At 42.4% G+C, this 22,033-nt stretch overlaps 1 protein-coding gene across 1 annotated transcript in view; it reads right to left on the bottom strand.

Moving 5' to 3' along the window:
* The window catches only part of SMARCA2 (SWI/SNF related BAF chromatin remodeling complex subunit ATPase 2), a 118,142-nt gene that overhangs the window by 95,600 nt on the left and 509 nt on the right, over positions 1-22,033 (bottom strand). The window contains exons 2-3 of the mRNA XM_069001850.1: positions 9,037-9,297; positions 582-705 (exon numbers count right to left, since the gene is read on the bottom strand). Of these exons, the coding sequence (XP_068857951.1) occupies positions 582-705; positions 9,037-9,261 (349 nt within the window). The 5' untranslated portion in view covers positions 9,262-9,297. The remainder of the gene's footprint in view (positions 1-581; positions 706-9,036; positions 9,298-22,033) is intronic.

Raw genomic sequence — 22,033 nt, 5'->3', positions numbered from 1 at the left:
CCAAACTAATTAATACTAGCAGGTGTTTCCAGTTAAATCTCCAAAATACCAAGCTGCTCACAGAATGCATGTCCATTTATGTTCCAACCTACAGGACACAAAGAAGGCACACAGCAGTGTGTTTAAAAGAGTTTCTATCTTCTGGCATAAAAAATATTGGAAAGAACTTTGATCAGTACTTTACCAGAAATTACAGATATTAAAGAATGTTTCTCCAGGTCTGCTTGGGTACTTCTCTTATGATTACTTCACCAAAGGATTGAAATAAATCATATTATAATGCATTTGCATTTACAGTAGCCACATAAGATAAGAAGTAAGTTGGTGGGCTGTTTTTTTAGAGATGCGAACTGAAATCTGCGATAGACTTGCCCCAGGCACAGACTTGAACCTTAGCTTTTTTCCAATACATGCCTGATGGACACTCCAGAATGCAAAGGGATTCAGTTATTTCCCTTGCTGTGTTCAGCTTTTCCAAACAAAGCTGAAAGGAAATAACTGGCAATCTGTTACATGGAACTACAGACTCTTTGTGGAACAAGGGGCCCCAAAATCACAGAGCATGCACAGTATGGAGAAACCTTGGCTATGCTGGTCCATTGGACTCTGAGGTGGACCCATTCCAGGATGAGGAGGTCTCATACTCTTCATGGAGCCACAATGAACATCTTCAACCATTCCTTTTTCATGCAAGCCATCGACAGACTGTGAAAACAAAGTAAGTATTTAGAGAGAGATACTATATAAATCCACTTCAAAAATATCAACAAATTTAACCCAAAATCTAAACAAATACATGAAGTGTAAAAACTTCTTTCAGCAGCCATTCAAAATAAAAAAAACCAGAAACCTTTGCCCTGGAATTAGACATCTGGGGAAGCACAGAACACTATTAGATTGTTTGTCCCATCTGTTTCCTTTTTGCCTTTTTTCTTCCTTATGAACTGGTTGGCAGTGGCAGGGAGGCAAATTGCCCAAATACAAACACATAACCTGTACTGGCCTCATATTACAAAGCAGTGTAACACACACTAACTTATGAAAGTAGAGCCTGTGGCTTAACGTGAGCTATTTTTAGTCCAAACTTTGCCCTTTCAGTCACTGCTCTACTGGAAAGTCCCAAACATTGTTTCTCTTCAAAAACAAGGGTGACATTGCAGGAGGTAACATGTTCTTCACCAACAAAAACAAGGATAGCCAGTCAAGGAAGGGAAAACAATACTTGTGCTCCCTACAGCTCCTGTCACCTCATACACTCCTCAAAAACTACAGTGCCCATGGTACTTCAAATGCAATAGCTCCAAGTGCTCTCTTTAGAGAGTGAAGAGAAGACAGCTTGGAGTCTGAAAAACATGCTGAAGGGCATTCTGGGCACTGAAAAAGGCTCCATAATAGAAATGGAAGGGCTCTGAAAGTGAAAATAAGGGAAAAGTAACATCAGAAGGAAGATGTCCTAAGAAACAATGAAGTTTTTCATGAAAGCAAAACTTATATCCCTAACTATGGAAGGCAGTATGCCAATTCACTGCTAACTTAGAGCTCTGTAAGGCTTCGTATTAAGAAGGAAGAGACTGGCATCATTTACTTAGCCTCTCTCTACAGAAATATGCGGCTCTGCCCCTCTCTAATGCATGCAAAATAAATGCTGCTCTTGCAAACCTTAATGTGGATGGAGAACTCATGGTCTGCTTTATCTAAATGTACATCTATTTATTGAGAATTCTTTTTAAAAAGAGACTTAAGACAACCTACTCCAGTGGAAAAATGTAGGGAGTTAATTAAACGAGTGTGCAAGAAGCTGTATCAGCTCACAGAAAAAAAGTGTCACATTTCTTATTTTTGAGTAATTTGTTGCACATGACTCAATTTCAACAGAACTAAACTAAGGTCACCCTTTCTACAAAAGAAAAAGTAATTCTAAGTTTCGATTCATAAACCCTTCATATAAATTTTCTACTTTCCATTGCAATCATCAGATTTGACTGAAAGCACCTTTAAATGTACAGAACTTGTTGTTGTTCAGCATTTTTGAAGGACCTCACTATCATTTTTCTGTAGCAGAAGTTTGGGTTAAAAGGAGGAAAGTTACAGAAAAGGAAAAATAAAATGGACTTTTCATGTTTCACCGAATCATTTAACTGTCATGACAGTATAAAAATATTTGTGAAAATTAACTGTATCAGAAAAATATGCACTACTCAAGAAGCTATTTTAGATTACAAGAACTTGGGATATGGAATAGAAATGTAGACACAGATGACTGACACATTAAAAATAGTTACACTTTGCTAACCAAGTAAATCCCAGTGCCCTTTTCTGAGACATGAAAATCTCTCCCTCTCTTTCTGTCCCTTCTTATAAAGATAGCCAACATAGAAAAGAACACTTGCTTCACATTCTGCCTGCACGAGCTGAGTGCTACAGAAACCAAAACACCTGTAAAGCTGGATGCATTTTTATTTTGTCATGGTATGTGTTGGCTGCCATGGTATCTTTATGGCTGCCAAGAGGAGGAGACTTGCTGGTAAATTGATCTGATTTCCAGAACAGAAGACTCTAGCTGTACACATTTGTGGTGTAACTGCAGGGATGGGTTTCACTGCACTAATAGGTGGCAACCATGAAACCTCTGGGAATGCAAACAGCTCAGATGGGAGTAAGATGGGACACAGCAGGCATACATCAGAAGTACAAGCATAAAGAGGGTGGGGAAAGGAGTTTTCTGTTAAAAAAGGACAGCAGAAAAGAGAAAAGCAAGTATGTGGCCTTTGATAAAGGGAATTTAAAAAAAAAAAATCAAACAGGAACAGAGAGGTAGAGACATGACCATACAACAAAACTTCAATTCAAGGCATGCTTCTCTGGAAAGAACTGATCAAAAGAACAGGTTTTTGTAAAAAAAGTACTATTAAAAAAAAACATAGATACAAAAACAACTGTAGCAAACTGAAATGCTCCAAGCCTAATGGAAGGGAGACAGAATATATAGAAGAATGCAGTTTGCATCTGTGTGTTTGCAGAACTTATGCGGTAAAAAAAATGAAAACCAAATTCATTAGAACTCATAAATCAGCTTATTACTAGCAAAAATACAAAAGATGAAGATGGCATAAACTTCCGTGAAGCCAGAATTAGTTTTACTGATTACGCAATTGCTAATGTATGCAGAGACTGGTACTTCCAAGAATGTATTTCATCTAAAAGCACCTCTACTGGCTATGGAAAAAAACATGTAAAATAGGGGAGGGCAATTCAGCGGAGGACAGTGGTGGACTGCAAGAACTGAGGAATAGTTATTTCTGATAACTTTTTTGAATTACTGTACAGTTACAGAGGATAACTCTAAATCTATGCAACAGGTTAAAAAAGTACAAAGGGGATCTTACACACAATATAATTTCTGTAAATTCTTCAGTCCTCTTTAAATTATTCAAGCTATCTTCCACAATGACATTGTTGGGATAAGAAAGTAACCTATATTACCAGTAAAGCACTACTATCGCACTGGGGTACTTTTTTTTATTTTAGTCTTCTAATATGACAGAAGGGAAACAGGAGGTTGAGACATATCCAGCTTTGAGTAGAAATTACAGTTTTGATTGGTCCCTGTAAGTAAGGACACAAGTACTGAACAGGCCAAATAAACAATGCTTCTAGAAATAGAATGAGGGATGAACTTCAACTGTAGGCTAGCACATGCCTATAGACTTGGCAGACTTACAGACTTACATAATGTCTAACGCATAAGGAACATTTTGCCTACAGTGCTTTTACTACGAATTTAGCAAGTAAGGTCTTCTCACAGATACATCCCAGTTTGACCTATTTTCAGGTAAACTGTCACATTACAATGTCTGGGCATTTTGTTTGTTTGTTTTAATCCACTTCTTAAAAAAACAACCAAACAAAAAAAACCACCCCAGCCTTAAAATCAAAGACTGAGTACCAGACTAGTTTTTCTTGTAGACCATGCATCCTCTAAAACAATGGAAACAATGGAACTACACAGACCAAACAGCAGTGTGCTGTCATGTAACTGCCACTTACCTACACAGCATAACTGAATGCAACCCTGATGGACAACCAGTCTGACTGCGGTTTTTGCAGCAGGAAATTGGCCATGAATGCCATTAATCTCTAAAAAATCACGACATCACCATTTTACACGTGTTCTCTGTTGATTTTTCAAGGTTGGCAATACTTTCTTTCTTTTTTAACTAACATAGACACAAACAACAAAAATAATGCAGGGAACATGCCTGCTGATGTTGCATGCTGTTACATCTAGGACCATGACAGAACTACATTGATTCTCAGAATGTCTACTGTGCATAGATCTGTTACCCACTAATATTTGAAACAGGAAACCATTTGCCTTCTGTTTTAATGGAACATCGAGTAAATAACTAATATATTTAGTAAAAACTACTGTACTTCTGAAGAATTTTTTCTCTCCCTCACTTTTTATCTCACTCACCAAAACCAATAATATTGCCCATGACATGATCGTAGTTATTCCACAGTCAGCAATCATTTACAGTACACCACATTACAAATTCACAAAAGAAGTGATTATGCATTAGGTTACAATTAAATGGAAGAGAAAATAAACCGAGAGCTCACAGTACTCTATCCATCCCTCAACTGAGCACTGTGCAAATTAACAATCTACAGTGTTGTTATAACCAAAAGTTAAGCAGTTAAAAACATGTGGTCCAGCTAGTGAATAAGAAGATACAGAAGGCTGTATCATAGAATCATAGAATCATAGAATGGCTTGGGCTGGAAGGAACCTCAAAGATCATGAAGTTCCAAACCCCTTGCAGTGGCAGTCTCTAGACCAAGCTGCTCCAAGTCCCACCCAAACTTGCCTTGAACACTTCCAGGGATGGGGTATCCCTGAGCAACCTGTTCTAATGCCTCACTAGCCTCACAGGAAAACAATTTCTTCCTAGTATCTAACCTAAACCTCCTGTCTTTCAGTTGGAAACCATTTCCCCTTAGCCTGTCACTACCTGTCCTTGTAAAACATCTCTCTTCATCTTTCTTGCAGGCTCCCTTCAGGTACTGGAAGACTGCAATGAGGTCACTTCAAAGCCTTCTCTTCTCCAGACTCAACAAACCCAATCCTCTCAGCCCTTCCCAACAGGAGAGATGTTCCACCCCTCTATCATCTTAGTGGCTTCCTCTGGACTCGCTCCAACAGGTCCATGTCCTTCCTGTGCTGGGACCCCAGAGCTGGATGCAGCAGTGCAGGTGAGGTCTCAGCAGAGCAGAGCAGAGGGGCAGAATCCCCTCCCTGGCCCTGCTGGCCGCGCTGCTTTGGATGCAGCCCAGGACACGTTTGGCTCTCTGGGCTGTGAGTGCCCATGGCTGGGTCATGTCCAGCCTCTCACCCACCAGCACCCCCAAGTCCTTCTGGGCAGGGCTGCTCTGATCTGTTCATGCCCAGCCTGTGGTGATACTGGGGACTGCCCCGACCCAGGTGCAGTACCTTGCACTTGGCCTTGTTAAACCTCATGAGATTCCCATGGACCCACTTCCTGAGCTTGTCCAGGTCCCTCTGGATGGCATCCCATGTGCAGATGTGTCAACTGCACCACTCAGCTTGGTGTCATCTGCAAACCTGCTCAGTCCCTTTGCCTATGACATTAATGACGACATTAAATATCACTGGTCCTATTAGCGCAATAAATATTACCATATCCCACAGTGGTAGGGAGGAGGAGAGACATCCAGCAGGCAGGAACTGTGCAGCAAGATTGATGATTTTAATTATTTTACAAACTCTTTCATAGACCTTTTTCTTCATAGTCTAATTGGACAAAGGATCAGCTACCCCCTGGGTGGACTGGCTAGAAGTCCTAAACATCCATTGTCAAAATATTTTTCTACTGTACCATAATCATAGTTCTACAAGGTCGCAGGTGTTCATAGCTTATAGAACTTCTGCTATTGTCTTCCATGAGAGAGAAAAGTATCTCACGGCTTAGAAAGAAGCAGGAAAATTCTTGCTAGCAGCACTTTTGTATCCACATGGTCCCAATACAGACCACTGAGGGACACTACTTGTCACAGGTGTACATCAGAACTCTGAGCCATTGACCACTACCCTCCTCCAGATGTGACTGTCCTACTACTTTCTCATCCAACTAACAGTCCACTCACCGAAACCATCTCTCTCCAGCCTAGAGAGAAGAGTGTTGTGGGGGTCTGTGTCAAAGGCTTTATCAGTTCAGACTAAAACCATGTAACCCCATTCTGTCTCCAGAGAAGCTTTTATGTGGATGCAGAGGAAAAGTAAGATTAGGGCAAGGAAGGCAGCAATGCTTTCTTTTAGTATCTTCCACCTTCCAGGTATTTTTTCTCACAAGACTCTCTGAGGCTGTTACAGTTTATCTATTTAGCAGTATCCCTGACAGATTTCTTAAGTATGCCTCCTTAAACATAGCTGTCATGCATGCAAGATACACTTCAGTAAAATTTGGAACTGTATTTTCTTGGAAATTCGGTTGATAGTCCTTAAGAAACTAGCAAGAAATGCAGTTAATTTACTGTTTCTGTCAAAACTGTGTTACATAAACTAATAGTAAATTTTCCTGTGGAAGCGTTTTCTGGTTACTAAGTGAATATGCAATTTTAAATTTTCATAATAACAGTTCTTAAGTAAACATACTTTAGGAATTACGATTTATTAATATAAATTTGTTTCAATCCATGTTTTCACCACAATCCTTTGGATTTTTAAAAACTTTTTGCATTACATTATTGTTTGTAAGCTAGCCAAACATCTAACACAGAATGAAGTTGTTTCAGTTAAGCATGTGAATTTTAAGAGGAAGAACCACATCCCAACTGCATACATGTGTACCCCACAAGCAATTGTATAACTGGGGCACTTTTGGTGCAATACCCCATTGTTACTGCATTTCATTTAAAAAAACAGTGTTATGCTATATCGTGCCTTGAAAGTCAACATAATTGTTATAGCACTAAGCAAACAGAAAATGTTTATCTGGTCCAGCTGCAGGTGGCTGACCAGCTTTTTAATTACACTGAACAACACTCAAGTAGTATATGCAAAATAATCTAGAGACACCATTCTACAGCATTTCTTGGACCCTTCCAACAGTTATCACAATACACTATTTCTGGAGTTGCACAGAAAAACAGACCCAAAACCTCATCTAGACTGAAAATTAACTATGATTTTATTTCATTTTCTTCTTTTTTCACTTGTATCAGCTCCACCGACCCATTTTTTAGCTTAATCATACACATATGAGGATGAGCTAGAACCTCTGAAGTGGAAACCTAGAGGACAGCAAGGCTGTTGCTACCACAACAAAGACTTGTGAAATTATAGTCTTTATTCCATTATCAGAATCGAGGTATAGAGGAGGGAGAGTAATTAACTGTAACTACACTGAATGATCATCTTTGAATTGGCTATCCAGACTCTTTGTGGTGCATTTTTCAAAACATTTCAATGCCACCTCAATGGCAGAACTTCTACTCTGGTTCACAGAACCTTGTGAGATGCTCTCTGAAGTCTCTGAAAGAATGTTGTGGGATGACATTTGTTGGTTTGTTTCTAATTATAACACAGGATTAAATGGCTGATAAACAGGATATATCAGTTAAAACATAATGTGTGAAGCATTCAGCAATTCTACAGAAAATTCCTGGTGCCATCTTCTTCTACAAGTAGAAGAAAAATAGAAAGGAATGAAGAACATTGAGAACCCTGGCTGTGAAGTTTGGGGACAGAGTTCTGTAAAGCTGGGCTGTAACTGACCCCACAAACAAAAAAATGCCAACTGCACATGTCTAATCTGGCTAACAGGTAAATCAGATACTTCAAGATTCAAATGCAAAGGTTATAGTTACTGCACATACTGACCTCTCAGAGATTACAACATGTCAGTACAAATGGGAAGCTGGATCATAGCCTCCCTCACTTCAGCTAGTCTTTGTGCTATTAAAAATTTTTTAGTTCTTCATGTAGAAGATGGTAATGTCACGTCCCTGTTGATTGGACAAACTGACCCATATGTGAGAGTGTCAAAATGAAGAAGATGTCATTTCAAGAGGAAAATTAAAATATGTTCCTATTACTTTAAAACAGCTTTTTATTGCAGTTTTTTCTGTATGTGCATATAACAATTCCAAGTGGAATCAACAATAGCTGCCAAAGTGTTTTCGATGCCTTGGCTCAGTAAGCTGCTACTACACATTTCTGAGTAGAACATCAGTGCAATTGAAACTATTCTGGGTTCTAAATCTCTGGTATACAACCAAACAAAAACAACAATATATGAAGAGACTGTTCTCACAAAGGAATTTCCACACAGGCAAGTAATTCCTCAAAGCAAGAAAACACTGATGATAGTCTAAGCACACATACAATTTTAACTGTATAACAATAACCACTGAAGTGCAATTATTGACATGCTTTACATGACACAGTTTTATACTCCTTTGCAAGACAGAGTCCTTATAATATAAACTTGAAAGCCACATTTTTCAACCACACTTTCAATATGGAAGAGTAAACAAATTTGTAATACAAATTCTTTAAGGTGGATTAAGTTTGTTTTGGTGGCGTTTTTTTTACGAAAAAGAACAACAATTTCACACAAAATTAAAAACCACCCCAGAAAAAACCACAGTATGCCCAAACAGACAAGAAGAAAAAGAGGAAAAGGTGGTTAGAATGGTGTGCCTTTAAGTTTTAACACTATCATTCATTTTCTTCTCGCTTGTAACATCTGTCTTTCTGAAAAGTACAGTTTACAAATGAAGATTTGCAAACTACTAACTCTATAGTTCAAAGTAGTCTACTAAGAAAAAGGAAACTGTGTTTAACGTGATACATGAATAATCTTTAGTAATAAAGAAAGAAGTTAGAGCGTAGATGAAATTTTGCAGGTGATGTGTAATAGCAGTTAAGCAGGTCTAAACGTAGTTTAAGTAGATTTTTCATCAGTGGAGAGAACTCTACGGAAAAAAGGTTCACTTTTAATGAACTATTACCTTATGCATTTGATGCATGCCTTCCTGTGGATAATCTGTAGGCCCCATTGTCGGCATTGGATGTGGGACACTGGGCGGACCAGGACTTGGCCCCATCATGCTGTGAACGGAGCCAGGAGATGGCCCTGGTCCTGGGCTAGGTCCCAGAATCGGTCCAGGTGAGGGTCCTGGTCCAGGGGAAGGACCAGGATGAGGCATGGCGCCAGGGTCTGTAGGCGTGGACATCTATTTTCTGTCTCCTTTTCAATTAGCAGAATAGCTCTAATAACAAAAACAAAACAAAACAAAAACAAAACCACAATTTCTATGTGACATTAGGGGCATTGAAAAAATTTAAGTAAAATCTACTGGCAATTCTTACACACAGACGCACACACACACACACATATATATATATATACATACACATGCAAGCTGTCATCAGCAAAAAATGTTTACATGATCCTTAATGTTGCCCACTAGCTTGATCACCCTTCTAAAAGCCCACTAGAAAGATAAGGATCCTGGTAATTCCATCCATTTCTGGACCATTTGTATGGTACTCACAGAACAAAGCAGCTGGTGTGCTATGAGAAACACCTACCAGAAACAACAACAGTTGAACTGACTTGCTATCACCAGATGTGTCATGTGGGCCAAGCACAGCACAGCAGTACTAAAAGCAGGAAAGATAGCTGGGCATCTCTGTAACCTGTGTGTCAAAAATTCTTTCCCTAAACAGCTGTGACTAGCCTTAAATTTGTACTTGTGAGATTCATGGTAATACACTGAAACAAGCATTAAAGGAATATTAAGACTGTTTTCAGGACTTTTTTTGCACTTGCCAGAGAGCACTGAGACATACATGGTGCCAGCAGCCTGCCCTGGAGTGGCTGACTGGGCACAAGCAGAGCAAGTAATGACAGCGACAGGTTGGAACATGGCCTAACTGCCCCAATCACTCCTTGCCGAGGCTAACAGCTCCAGCATGGAGCCATGGAGCACAGTGAGCAGGGCTGGAGCCAGGGGAACCACAGCAGAGCACTGACACCCACACAGAAGTGGCTGCTTGCCCTAGAGCAGCTGACTGTGAGCACAGACAGCAAGGATGGCAGCTGCTCCCACTCTCTCAAAAGTGGTCCTAGTGAACGTGACCAGGGCACACTGGCAGAGCTCCCCTAGGACCATTTGGGAGCAGCCAACAGAGGCAGCGAACAGACCCAGCAGTTGGAGAAGACAGGCATAATCTTATTAGTGTATGCTGCCTCAAGTATGGTTTTGACACACCACAGAACTCATTCCCCTTGGAGTCACTGTACCAGCCATCAGAAGCCTCCAGCCAGACAGACCATCCAGTAATAGATGCACCTCTTCAGGACTCAAGTTGCCAGGTGTTCCCCAGCCTCACTGTAAGGCTGGGGCTGACCATCACTCCTGTCACAGAAGATGTGTTATTGTAAATGAGCTGTCGCCAGGTGAAGGAGCCATGGGACTAAGTGAACAGCCTGTGCAGTACTCCTGAGAATGAGTGAGAGATTGACGGGCTATTCCCAAAGTGTGTCAGAAGTTTCAAACCTCCACTGAAGTGAAGATGCAGGTGGACTCAAAACCGTACCAAGCAGTAAGGCAGAGGTCTCTTGAACATGAACACTGGAAGGTTGTCACTGGCCAGTCTAGGCAGAACACTCCTGAAAACTTGAACACATCAAATAGCACTGGTACCTTTCACAAGAGGTATGATGTCCTGAAACTAGAAGGACAGTCAACTGATGAGGTAGATAAAGGCCTTTCTGGGATGGAGGAATCACCTGGGGCAAGACAACCTGCCATCCTCATCATGACTGCCCCTCTTAATTAAAACGGAAGGGTAGTTGATATAGGTGACTCCCTTCTAAAGGGAACTGAAGGCCTGCTATGCAGACCAGACCCAAGCCACAGGGAAGTCTGCTGCTTCCCAGGGGCACGTGGTTCCAAAACTGGGTGTCATTGGCAGAATCTGCTTTTTTTTTTATCATGGCACGGTCTACCTAACAGTTGGTGTACTGATACCTGAAGGGATGCACCTTTTGCAGAATGGAAAAAGGTTTCTAGCACAAGAGCTAGCAGGGCTCATTGACAGAGCTTTAAAGTGGATTGGAAGGCAGGAAAGGATAAAAACCATGTTTGCCAGTGATAAGCGATGGGATGGCACCCCAAAACTTGAGGAACTGAGATCACTCAATCCGCCCCATGAGGTGCAGGCTACAATGAACAGCACAGAGAAATGAGCAAGGGGAAGCTTTGGCCCAGTGCCAGAAATATCTGGCATAAATGAAACTCAGTGGGATGAGTCCTGTAACTGGTGTGCCATGATGGATGGTTACAGTCTCTTCAGAAGGGATAGGGAGGGCAGGCAAAGCAGGGGGGTAGCATTGTTAATAATGGAGGGACAAGAACGTACGGAGCTTACAACTGGCTACAGCAGGGTTGAGACCCCCTGGGTTAAGATTAAGGTACAAACAAATAATGAAGATGTCATCAGGGAGCCTTCTATAGACCATCTAGGCACAACAATGACATCAATTCTTCAAGTAACTGAGGGACACCTTCAAATTTCTCCTTCTGGGGTAATTCAACCTGTCAGATGTTAACTGGGGACACCACACAGCTGGCACAATCAAGTCCAGGAGATTCTTAAAATGCCTAGATGCTACTTCATGGTTCAAGTACTAAGAGAGCTGACTAGGAAAGATGCTCTCCTTGACTTCGTGCTTTTTAACAGAGAGGGTCTTACGAGTGACATGGGGATTGGTGGTCTTCTTGGCCTCAGTGCCCACAACGTAATCAAGCTTAAAATCTCTGATAGAAGGGAAAGTGCCAGCAAAACCCCAACTCTGGACATGAGGAGAGCAGACTTCAGGCTGCTCAGGGAATTACTGAGTAAGGTACCCTGGGAAAATGCTTTTGCAGGTGCTGGGGTCCGTCAGTGCTGCTCACGTTTTAAGCACCATCTTCTAAGGGAACAGGAGGAGGCAATTCCCAAATGTCAGAATTTGAGCAGGTGAAGCAGAAGATGGCTTGGCTGAGCAGGAATCTTCTTTGGGAGGTAGAGGCAAAAAAAGGAAGGTGTAGGCTCAGCAGAAGCAAGGTCAGGTGATGTGAGAGGAATACAGAGATGCTGTTCACCACTGCAGGGAGAAAATTTGTCAGGCTGAAGATCAGCTGGAGTTGAAGCCAGCCACAATAGAGGGGGACAACAAAAAGAGCAGATTTGAAATGCATTAATAGCAAAAGACAGTGGAGAAATAATATTGTCCTGTTACAGGATGAGGATGGTCACCTCACAAACAGGGACATGGACAAGGCAGAGACGTTTAATGCTTTCTTTGCCTCTGTCCTCAAAGCCACTGATGGATTAAGGGGGTCCCAGTGCCCTGAGCTGGAGGACCATGGCTGTGAGAATGATCAACTTCCCAGCTGACCCTGACCTTGTATGGGATCTGCTGCTCCCACTGGATCCCTGTAAATCTATAGGGCCCAATGGAATTCATCTGAGAATATTCAGAGAGCCAGCTGATGTCATCATGAGATCTCTCTCAAAGATTTTCAAATGGACTTGGGAATCTGGAAAGGTCCCAACTGACTGCAAGCTGGCTGATATCCCAGTTTTCCAGAAGAGCAAGAAGGATGAGCCTAGAAACTACAGGCCTGGCAGTCTCACTTCAGTGACTGGCAAAATTATGGAGAAGATTATTCTGGGAAGTCTTGAAAAACACCTGAAGGACAACACAGTCATCGGTCACAGCCAACACAGGTTCTTGACAGAAGAGTCCTGCCTGTCAAAATTAACTTACTTTTTTGACAGGCTAACCCATCTACTTGGATCAGGGGAAGCCAGTTGATGTAATCCTTTTGGATTTCAGTAAAGGTTTCAATACTGTCTCTCACAGGATCCTTCTGGACAAAATGTCCAGCACACAGCTGGATAAACACATCATGTGATGGGTGAGCAACTGGCTGATGGGCTGAGCACAAAGGGTTACAGTGAATGGGGTGGCATCAGGCTGGTGACCTGTCACTGGTGGGGTTCCACAGGGCTCCTCCTTAGGGCCAGTGCTCTTAAACACAGTATCAGAGAATGGTTCGGGTTGGAAGGGACCTTTTAAGTTCATCTAGTTCCAACTGCCCTGCCATGGGCAGGTATACCTTCCACTAGATCAGGCTGTTCAGAGCCCAGTTCAACCCAGCCTTGAACACTTGCAGGAATAGAGATCTACAACCTCTCTGATCAATCTCTGCCAGTGGTTCACCACCCCCACCATAAAGAATTTCTTCCTAACAGCTAATCTAAGTATACCTTCTTTAAGTTTAAAACCACTGCTCCTTGTCCCACCACAATGTGCCCATATAAAAAGTCACTCTCCCTCACTGTTTTAAGGCCCCTTCAGGTACTCAAAGGCCACAATGGGGTCTCCCTGAAATATCCTCTTCCCCATGTTGAAAACCCCTGCTCTCTTTCTTCCACAGGAGAGGTGCTAACCTTCTTCAACTTCATGGCCATCTTCTGGACCCACTCCAACAAGTCCAGGTCTTTCTTGTGCTGGGGACCCCAGACCTGGACACAGCACTCCAGGTAGGATCTCATAAGGGAAGAGTAGAGGCGGAGAACCACCTCCCTCACTCTGCTAGCCACATTTCTTTTGATGCAACACAGGATGAAGTTGGTTTTCAGGGCTGGAACTCACCTTCATAAAAGACTTGGATGAAGGACTTGAAGGGATACTAGTAAGTTTGTAGATGATACAAAAGTGAGAGGAGCTGCTGACTCCCTCAAAGGCAAAGAGGCCCTCTAGAGAAACCTAGAAAAACAGGAAGGCTGGGCAATCACCAGCCATATGAAGTTTAACAAAGATAATTGCCAAATTCTGCACCTGGGATGGGGCAACCCTGGATGTACGGACAGACTAAATGAGATGCTGGAAAGTAGTCCCACAGAAAAGGACCTGGGGCTCATGGCTTAGGGAAGGTTGAAAGTGAGTCAGCAGTGCCTGGCAGCCAGGAGGGCCACCTGTGTCCTGGGGGCATCAGGCACAGCATCGCCAGCCGGGCAAGGGAGGGATTGTCCTGCTCTGCTCTGCACTGGGGCAGCCTCACCTCCAGTGCTGGGGGCAGCTTTGGGTGCCACAGGATAAGAGAGATATAAAGCTATTGGAGAGTGTCCAAAGGACAGTGATAAACATGGTGAAAGGCCCAAAATGGGAAGCACCAACGAGCAGCTGAGGTAATTTGGCTTGTTCAGCCTGGAGCAGATGAGACTGAGGGGAAACCTCATTGCAGTCTACAACTTCCTCATGAGGGAAAGAGGAGAGACAGACATTGTCACTGTATCTCTGCTCTCTGGTGAGAGTTACAGGACCTAAGGGAATGGCCTGAAGTTGTGTCACTGGAATAGGCTCCCCAGGGAAGTGGTCACAGCACAAAGCCTGAGAGAGCTCAAGAAGCATTTGGACAACATTCTCTGGCACATGGTGTGATTCTTGGGGTGTCCTGCAGAGGACCAAGAATTGGACTCAATGATCCTTTTGGGTGACTTCCAGCTCAGGATATTCTGTGATTCTATGACTTGATACCTTGGGATCCTGTTTCCTTGCAAGTTAAAACACAGAGATGCCTATGAAACTTCTCAGTTCAAAACCTACAGTCCTCTACAACCCCACAACACAACCACAAAAGGAATAAAGGTATCAAATGTTCTCAACTGCAAACACCATAGCTTCCTCTAAGAGGCCTATGTTTGGCTGTATGAAGAACAACACACACTTCCACACAACAAATAGTTCTTACATGAGTCAATCATGATATTGCAAAATCTAAGACTGACACTCTCACAGCTGAGTTGCTCTGTGCATTATAAGCAAAATTCAATCCATTTAACAAAGCAGATACCTAGCACCACCACCACCACCACCCAGAAAAACGTACACAGAACAATTACAAAAGTACTATCAGTATACAGTATCCCAGAATATCTTACTTCACAAAAGACATCTACCTACATCTATGCATTAAAATGGGTATCAAAATCTTCCCCTCAATTCACCTATCCACCCTACTGAAAACTCAACTTGTAGTTCTCAAAAAAACTGGCTCCAGTCTCAGGTCCATTAGTTACACTGCCATTTACAAATACATTAAACATACCCTGTATGCAAATTTGAAAATTTTAAAATTCTTTTTGCTAGGATAGCAAGTGTCCAAACTATGAAAAACAGTAGCTCCCAGAGGTGAATGTTTGCACTACGTGTACCAGATCAAGTTCCTTCATCATCTTTCTTTGAGAGAAGATAAACTCACCCAATCTCGCATAATTGGGAATTGTCTTAAACAGATTTGTATTCAGAGATTTTGTATGTCAAAGAACATGCGAAAAAAAAAGTAATTTATAAAATCTTTATCAAGGGAACATAAAGTACTGGAAAATACTACTTAAATGCAAGTAATAAATCCTGTCTGAAGACAGTCATAGAAATAAAGAGACAAAGCAATCTTCTCTGGCAACAGTAGTTCACAAAATTAAAAAAACAGGCACTGATCTAAACCAGAACACAGTATGGCCCTCCCAATTAAGTATCTGTTCACAGAACCAACCTGTTAAAAAGTTTATGGTTTAACATGTTTCAAAACCAGTTTAGTTTATATTTATTAAGTCTAAGATTGCATTAAAAAAACCCATACAAATTAGTCACCCTGCTCTCATTAAAATTCAGTAAAAGCTAGATACCTAATTCATTTAGACCCTTATCAAAGTCTCATTAAAGTCAAAGCAAAAATCTACAAAAAGACAACAGGCTAAACAGCGCCCAAGCTCCATGCAGATAGCACTGGTATTAGTTTGGCTAAATTCTGGTGCCAGCGATGAAAAAAGCAGTATGAAGTCAACTCCCTGCCAAAGCCAGTGTTGACCTATTTATTTGGACTGCTTTTTATTGAGTAGTGCCCGTTAGAATTAAAAAGCAAGGGGGAAGGAGAGGCAAAAAAAGTAAATGTTTCCAACAAATTACAAGACTATAGTACAGTGAAAAAAAATAAAAATTCCATCTTATTGTTCCAAATGACAAGGCTGTTGGCCCTAATTCTCAAACACATTACATGTTGTTTAACTGTTTTTTCAATCTTACAATTTTGTCAAAACACTCACTGAAGTAATATTACTCACATGACTTCAAATAGGATGTTTTTTTTTTTCCTGAACTGTAATCCCTTACCACCTCTTGGATTTATTCAGATCAACATGACCAATTCTCTTTTGTGAACAGCCCCAGATGAACTACTGGCAACTGAATTAGTTGTCGTGAATCACATGGTTCCTCCTGTGGTCTCAAAGAATTTCTCCACCTCTGCTGGACACAACCAGAGCTAAGACAGCGAAATAAAAAAGGCACCTATCCTTTGTCAGAGTAACTTCAGCCAGATCCAAATACAAAGAAGAGCCACAAAACCAAGAGCTGAAAATTAAGAGAGACACTCAGGATCTCTGCTCAACTATTTCTAGCTCAAATGGTTTAGGACAGTGAATACCTACACTGTAAACAATTTGAAATAACAGTCCCCAAGCATAAATACTTCTGCACTGTCATTTTATATACACCGAGAAAGTTTTGTAGATGTAACTAATTCACTGTACAATAGGACCCCCACCAGTTCAATGTTTCTATTACACATATTTTGGTATAAACTTGCTTCAAACCTAAAGGTAACAATGGCAGGAATTTTTTCGCATGAGGAAATATTAGCAGATCCCAAACGAAAACACAGCAGGTAAAAAACTATTTGCATTACTTTGGAATTCAAGACCAGCTGTACACCCAAAAAGATCCAGGGATTACAGACTGCTTTGACAGGGCACACACCAAGTCTAAGAACAGATGGAGCAGTAGGTATTTATAATTCTTCTAGCTAGTTCCCTTCACCATCCAATATAACTTCTGCCTTTCCTCTCAACCTAAACTGAACCTCAACCAGGATGTTTTGGCCACATCTCCTGCTTGGATATGTAGTGAAAAGTAAGGAAACTATACTGCTTAGAGCTGATCAAATGTGGACCCAAACAACAGCCACAAAGATACTGAAATACTGACTGTAACTTTGTCTTCACAGAAAAATAGTTACAGTCTGCTTCTCCCCACACATTTCCAACTGAAGTCATGATTCACAGGTGGCTTTGAAAAGATAAACTGTAAACTTCTGATACACTACAGGCTAAAGGAGCTATCTTTATTACACTACCTTAGAAAACATGAAATTATACTGTCAGTGATTTGTACTACTTGCATAATCTGCTAACTATAATCAAAAGAATATGCTCAAAGTAGAAGAGCTGATTAATAATGACAGCAGCTCATCATCATAAAATAACTTATCGTACTTAAAAGCAAATCAGTATTTTGTATTGTACAACTTCTGCATTACCTTTCATCATGATTTAACTATTGTCATTTGATTAAATGATGATTCAATCAATAAACATGTTCACATGAAATAACAAAGAAACAGTGAAAATACTCAAATCTTCAACTAATATATACCATAGTTATTAGTTCACGTAAGAGAAGCCAAACACACTAACAGCTGAGATCCTGCCTTTGCGCAGTCATGCACGCAGTGTCAGTGTAACCTGAAAACCTTCTGCAAGGGAGTTTGTAGTTTAAAACACAAACCACAGAACCAGAAATGCTGAACCTTAATTACTTATCCAGACACTTAGGCCAGAAGAAAAAAACCTGTGCACATGACTTTAGCCGCATGTCTAGCTCTCTATCAGAAACTTGCAGGCATCCCAGCAGAGCGCACAAAATAGGTGGAATGCTTACACCAGAAACGTCATTGTGGAGTCATGTAGTCTAAGATCCATTTTCACATGCAGAGACAGTTTACTTTAGGATGACAGTCAATACTCCTCACCTTGAAATATTCTTGTAGAAATTCTTATTCCTACTGCATAGGAACTTTACAGGAAGTTCAACTTTTCTCAACTGCTCTAGCTTACAGCCTACCCTCTTAGGAAAAACTCACATCAGCAGCAAAAAATGACTGGCTAACAGCTGGGAGTTGAATGTACTCCAGACTGTCAAAAGGCATAATCACAAATCAGAGTGCACACAAGTTAGGCTAAGCTATGCTGCCAGACTTTACTGTGAAGACGCCACAGCACAGATATATGATCCTTTCTGATAGCTTTGCTGCAGAAGACAGTAGCCTTCAGGAAAAGAGGACAGCTAGATAGTTGCAGTCACAAGTTTAATTACCATTAGACAATGCCCACGATCAAGCCCATGTTTGCTACATATGTAGGTTCCACTGTAAATTTCAGGCACAGAAAACTGACACAGGACACTACTGAATGGTCATGGATTAAGTTTTCATACAGTGAGCTTTACTGCGGGTATTAATCACAGTTATTGAACATTGTCTTCTCATTCGATTCTTTTAAAAAAGAAGCTACAATGAGATACAGGCAGAAGGAAAGGAATGCACCACAGTACTGACAGGCCTTGGCTTTACTTAAACAGGGAAGAAGAGGAGGAAGAAGGGAGAAGATTGTTTTAAATACAAGTTACTTGTGGGAAAGCATTGATGAAAATATACATGAAAAGTGTATAATTTCTGTAAAAATAAACTTATTTTTAAGATTTTCTGAAAGGTCTCACCTCTAAGTGATCCACCTGGGTACTCAAACTCTGAAGTGATAAATAGGAAATATTCTCTGCCAAGTGGAGACAAACAGGAAAATGTTTATGCCTAATAAGTAATGACTTTACACATGTCAGAAATAAAGACAACAATTTTCAGTGTTAGTCTTCTTATTCTACTATATTTACAAACTATCAAAAGATGTATTTAAGAAAGCTTTACTTTCTTCCCTTATTCATCCTGCTTTATTTTATCTTGGAAATAAGATATGAGCTCTTCTCTAATGCCAATTTTATGACAAGTGATCTTTATGCCATAATGTGTTTACTATTCTACTAGAGAATCAGGATAAAAAAGCAAACTAATCTGGTAAAGTCCAAAAGTGATGGAGGTCCAGGAAACACCCTTTACACATAGAGAACTTTTGACTGCAGCAGGAAATACAAGAAAGTGTAACAGACATTTTGATGAGTAATTTGTAAAAATGTTCTAAATCATACAAAGAACCAGAAGTTTCCTTCTGAAAAGGATCACTTGTAGTTCACAGCAATATTACTCATCAGGACCACAAAAAAAATTTTTTAAGTTGCTACTGTGAACATTCTGACCTTAACTTCAAAAGTCCAACAAAAACTGAGAAAAATATATCTGGAGATAGTAATTTCAAACACACCTTTGTCAAGAATATATGTAATGTAGTAAGTATGCCAGCTGAAGGACTTTTTGTCTTGTCAATTTTCAAGCCTCAGATGCTGGTGAAAGCATTTTTCAAACTTGACAAGAAACGCTCACAAACCACTTCAGAAATGAACAAAAGAAAAGATCTAAGACTGCTTTGAACACACTCTTTTGGCACATGTTCTATGCAACACCACAGAAATACCAGTCTTAAAGCTGAGATATAACTCATGAGAGAAATAATGTTTTTAACGAAGCTTTACTCTCAGCTCTGGCAAGTCCACATATACATGATGCACTCTAAATTTTAAAAGCTCACTATCCATACAGTCTTTCTGTTTTCTATTACTGAGATAGATAGATAGATAGATAGATAGATAGATAGATAGATAGATAGATAACAGATAAATAGATCTATATATATAGACACAAAAACCTGCCTTGACGCAAGCCTATCCTTCTGGTACACTACTTTTTTTCCCCCTTAGAATAACAAAAGGACAAAAGAAACAAAGTCAGAGACAGTAATAGGGCAATTAGATTCCCAAAGAGAAAGTGTGCCGGTATTTGCACAACAATAGTAACTTGCACAGAAGAAACTGCCCCACCCCGAACAAGTAGCTGGTATAATACCAAAGGAATTAAATTCTGGTACAGTGTTTATCGTTTGGGTCTGAGGGGCTGTGGTTAAAACCACTTAACACTTTAGAAAGCTAAAGCAAAACAGGAGAGAGCGCAAACGGAACAACGCCGTGTCAAAGATCCCAGATCAATTCTTCACTGAAAACATGCAGAATACTTAAAGCGGTAAAAAACCCGACCAAACAAAAAACCGAAAAACCACCAACAACTTTTTTATCTTAAATTCTTCAACCGGTTATTTACTTGCATATTCACACTCACATAAATATTCGTAAAAATACATCCTAAAAAGAACAGCGCTAACGTAAAGTTCGCTAAGTCTGAATATCGAACATAAGAAGCAGATAGCAAGAAAAGACAAATTCGGTGCGATGTACGTAATCATGCAGACACTTTTACACTCCCTTTACTTGACCATAACGCACGCACAGGGAAAAAACCAAAATAAAAACAACCCAAGCCAATCGTTAAACTGTAACTTCAGATCGAGTTTAGAACAGCTGTAACTTTTCCAGCCGTGCGCTGTTTGTAGTTCCACCATTACAAATTTAAGAGGGGAGGAGACAACGTAAGAAACTCCATTTCTCCACGCACCGCGGACACAAGGAAAAGCCGCAGCAGGGGATCCGCGACCCGGGAACCCCGGGGGGCGGCGGGGCAAGGGCGGCCGCTCCTCCCTCCCTCCGCGGCAGCACCGCTGCTCTGCCCTTGGGTGCTCGGGCCCTGCAGGACGGGCGGCGCGCAGGCCTCGGCGCCGGGCCGCCCGCCGCCTCCCCCGCAAAGGCGCCGGGGCGGGCGCGCACAACCAGCCGGGCCCTGTCTTCCTCCTCCAGCCTTTCTGGAAAGTTTTCTCCCCGGCCGACAGGCTGTAAAACGTCCCTGCCTGGAAATGCGGCCCCGCTGCCACCTTCTCCCGCCCCTCCACGAAGCAGCGGGTGCGCTGCTGACGGCGGTGTCCGCGCACGGCCCCGTACCTCGGCCGCAGGCGGGCCGGCGGGAGGGCGAGCAGCCGGGTCATGCCTCAGGGCTGGGCTGGGCCCGTCTCCCCGCCTCTCCTTCCCTCCGCCACCATGTCACGCCGACCAAACATGTCTGTGCGCCTGTGTGTGGCGGCGGTGACTTCCTGATCCGCCGCCGCTCGCACAGGCGGAGGAACGAGAAAGGCCACCCACCCTCCTATCGTCCCCCAGCCGCCGCCGCATCCCGCCTCTGCCCCGCAGCGGCCCGGGGACGGGCTCCGCTGCCCGCCGGCCCCGCCCGCCAGCTGGCTGCAGCAGCTCTCTGCCGCCCACCTCGCCTCCGGCAGGGCACAGAACTTTTCCAGGTGCCAAACACCGCCGTCTCCTCTCCCGACATAGGGGCAAGCGACCCGCAGCTACCTGAGCATCCGCGCGCGTGTGCATCCTGGCTCCCGCCCGGCCGGGTTAAAAAAAAATAAATTTCCGCGCACACCGGAAATAAAACGCTTTTTTGCTTGGCAGGCGATTCCAAAATTCCAAGCGCATGTTTTGTGCTACTCTGCTTGGGGGTGGGGATGAGGAGGAGGGCGAATTTCTGCAGGGAAAACGGGAGGGGTACGACGACATGCAAGCTATTTTGGGAAGTAAACCGCGACACCTCTACAGCAGGAGTGACTGCACAGTTAAAAACAAGAGACCGAAAAGCAACAGGAGCCGCAGCCCGTCGGCCGAAGTCCCAGCCCCCGCTTCTTTCCCCCTCCTCGGTGTGTGCAATGTTTGTGACAGACAGCGAGATGATCCGGATCATGGCCTCCCTGGCTCTGCCGGGGAATGCCGCTACTCTCCTCTCAGGCGAGACCGCTCCACCACGCACCTCCCTCCCCATGCCTCCCCACTTCCCCTGGCTCGGCTGGGTCTGCGCCAGCGTGTGCCACGGAGGAGAAACAGCCCCACCGCACCGCGCTCTGCCACCTCCGGACACCCTGAACTTCACCCTGCGACCCCCGGCAGCTGCGGCGGAACCGCCCACGGCCCGTCCGTGTGGGCTGTCGCTCCCCAAGGATCTGTTT

The sequence above is a fragment of the Aphelocoma coerulescens genome (genome assembly GCF_041296385.1).
Source record: "Aphelocoma coerulescens isolate FSJ_1873_10779 chromosome Z unlocalized genomic scaffold, UR_Acoe_1.0 ChrZ, whole genome shotgun sequence".
Classification (NCBI taxonomy): Eukaryota; Metazoa; Chordata; class Aves; order Passeriformes; family Corvidae; genus Aphelocoma; species Aphelocoma coerulescens.
This window is presented reverse-complemented; position numbering and strand designations above follow the sequence as displayed.